The sequence below is a fragment of the Vigna radiata genome, unplaced genomic scaffold (genome assembly GCF_000741045.1).
Source record: "Vigna radiata var. radiata cultivar VC1973A unplaced genomic scaffold, Vradiata_ver6 scaffold_1446, whole genome shotgun sequence".
Taxonomy (NCBI): domain Eukaryota; kingdom Viridiplantae; phylum Streptophyta; class Magnoliopsida; order Fabales; family Fabaceae; genus Vigna; species Vigna radiata.
The window spans coordinates 1-1933 of NW_014543802.1; the positions used below are offsets into that span (position 1 = coordinate 1).

The 1933-nt window shown below is 42.2% G+C and overlaps 1 protein-coding gene across 1 annotated transcript; it reads right to left on the reverse strand.

Moving 5' to 3' along the window:
- Positions 1 to 38: 38 nt before the first annotated feature.
- On the reverse strand, positions 39 to 1097 carry LOC106754793 (the record flags this gene model as incomplete). Its single annotated transcript, XM_014636857.1, has 1 exon — positions 39 to 1097. A coding segment is annotated over exon 1 (1059 nt), but the record flags the coding sequence as incomplete, so codon positions are not given.
- Between the last annotated feature and the right edge of the window lie 836 nt (positions 1098 to 1933).

Here is a 1933-nt window from a genome sequence, read left to right on the forward strand (position 1 = left end):
ACAACGTTGCCCCAAGCATCCTTAATTTGACTCAGCACCTCGGCAAAGGTTCCTTTCTCATAATAGATTTGCAATGTGGCCAGAGATGCAGGTGTAGGTGCTCCTCTCAAAGGATACCCGAATTGCCTTTGTGCTAACACAGGATTGTAGTTAATACAACACCGGATACCCATGAGGGGCAAATTAGGGTACCTCCCGCAATAATATATGATTTGCGATCTTTGNTGCCAAGGGACATTCCATCTAATTTGCTCCACATTTAAACCTGCACAGAGTTGCGCCCATTCGTTTGTCCCTTTCATATTTGGTTTACACTGCAGTAGCTCATCCACGGGACATGTGGCATTCAAGGCATTCTTAATCACCCGAGAGACAAACCACACATACAACACTGGCAGACAGCATAACATTTGTCCTCCCTTTTTCTCATAACAATGATGAAGGGTACCATAAACCTCAGCTAGGACAGCGGTGACCGGATTCTCAGAGCGATCTTTGTATCCCACAAATGCATTTATGGCGGCGTTGTCGATGAAGTTCTTGACGTTAGGAAAAAGCATGACACCATAAAGGAGAAGGGCTAATACATCCATAAATGTTCCCCACCTTTTTTCTTCAGCCAAACGATGCAGGTATACCTCCAAGTATCCCTGAGGAAGGCCCCTCACTTTTCCTTTGGTTATGAATTCCCTTTCCAACTGCATAGGGTGTATTTTTATGATTCTTGCTAGTTGCAAAACAGGGATATACTGCCCAAGGTAGTTGTATGGAGTTTTTCCCTCAAGAGGTACACCTAAGATTTGCTCAAATTCTTCCACTGTTGGCACCAATTGGAAATCCTGAAAAGTGAAACATCTCAGTGGTGGATCATAATACTGGGCTAAGGTGGTAATTGCTGATATTTGAACTTCCACCTCTATCAGGCCCAACAAATTCCCATACTCCCTCCTGAATGCATTCTTTTGGGTAGTATTCATTTTCTNCACCAGTTCTCTCAGACCGTCCATATTACCTTCCTTTGCTTTGATGTTTATCCTTCCCTTCAAAATGCCTGAACTTGAAACCCACTTGACTTTAGACCTCATGTTAATTTCCATTTTATCTTGAAGGTTTAGTCACAAATTTATAATTTCCTGACTAGAACCAATGACAAGACAATAAAACGCATAAGAAAGAGGAAGAAAGAAAGGAAAAACAAAGAAAAAGATGACATGTAGAAGGTGTTAAATTTTATTAGACAAGAGTGAGGATTACAAGGCTACACACATCTCCCTTTGTGCCCTAAATAAAGGTTCGACACTTCAGATTGGGGGCCAAGTATATGCAACCTCACGAGGATAGTATCTTGAACCTAGAGGTCGATGGTCACTAGAGCTATGACCCCCTTCATAGTATTTCCACAACAGTCGAGTAATCAACTAGGTGCGGAGACACAAATGAAGAGAACAGCTTCTAGCTGGAGTTCTCACGATAGCCAACTAGGAAGTACATCCCAGAGTGACACCGCTACACAACTCCTCTAATTCTAAGTTACACTCAGACCCGGGTATAGGGCCCCACTCAATAGATGCACAAAGTGTGTGTGTGAAGGGAGAATGCAATGCACCCAAATCCTCACCTGCAAAACAACCAGAAAATTCCCAGGCAGATATAACATGTTTTCTAGCTTAAGGTTCAATATTCAACAGTTATTGCAATTATTCCAAATATCAAGCATAGATAAAGAAAAGGGGAAGAAAAACACAAAGCAAAACCACATCGAATTCGCGCATGTAATTAAATGGCCTGACTCTCACAAGTCCCCAGTGGAGTCGCCATCTGTCACAACCAGAAAATCACGACGAGACGACGATCCAAAGAGAAAACCGTTTGAGAAATGTTTTGGAGTCGCCACCATAGTTTATTCTGGAAAACTATGGAAAAAACCATAACA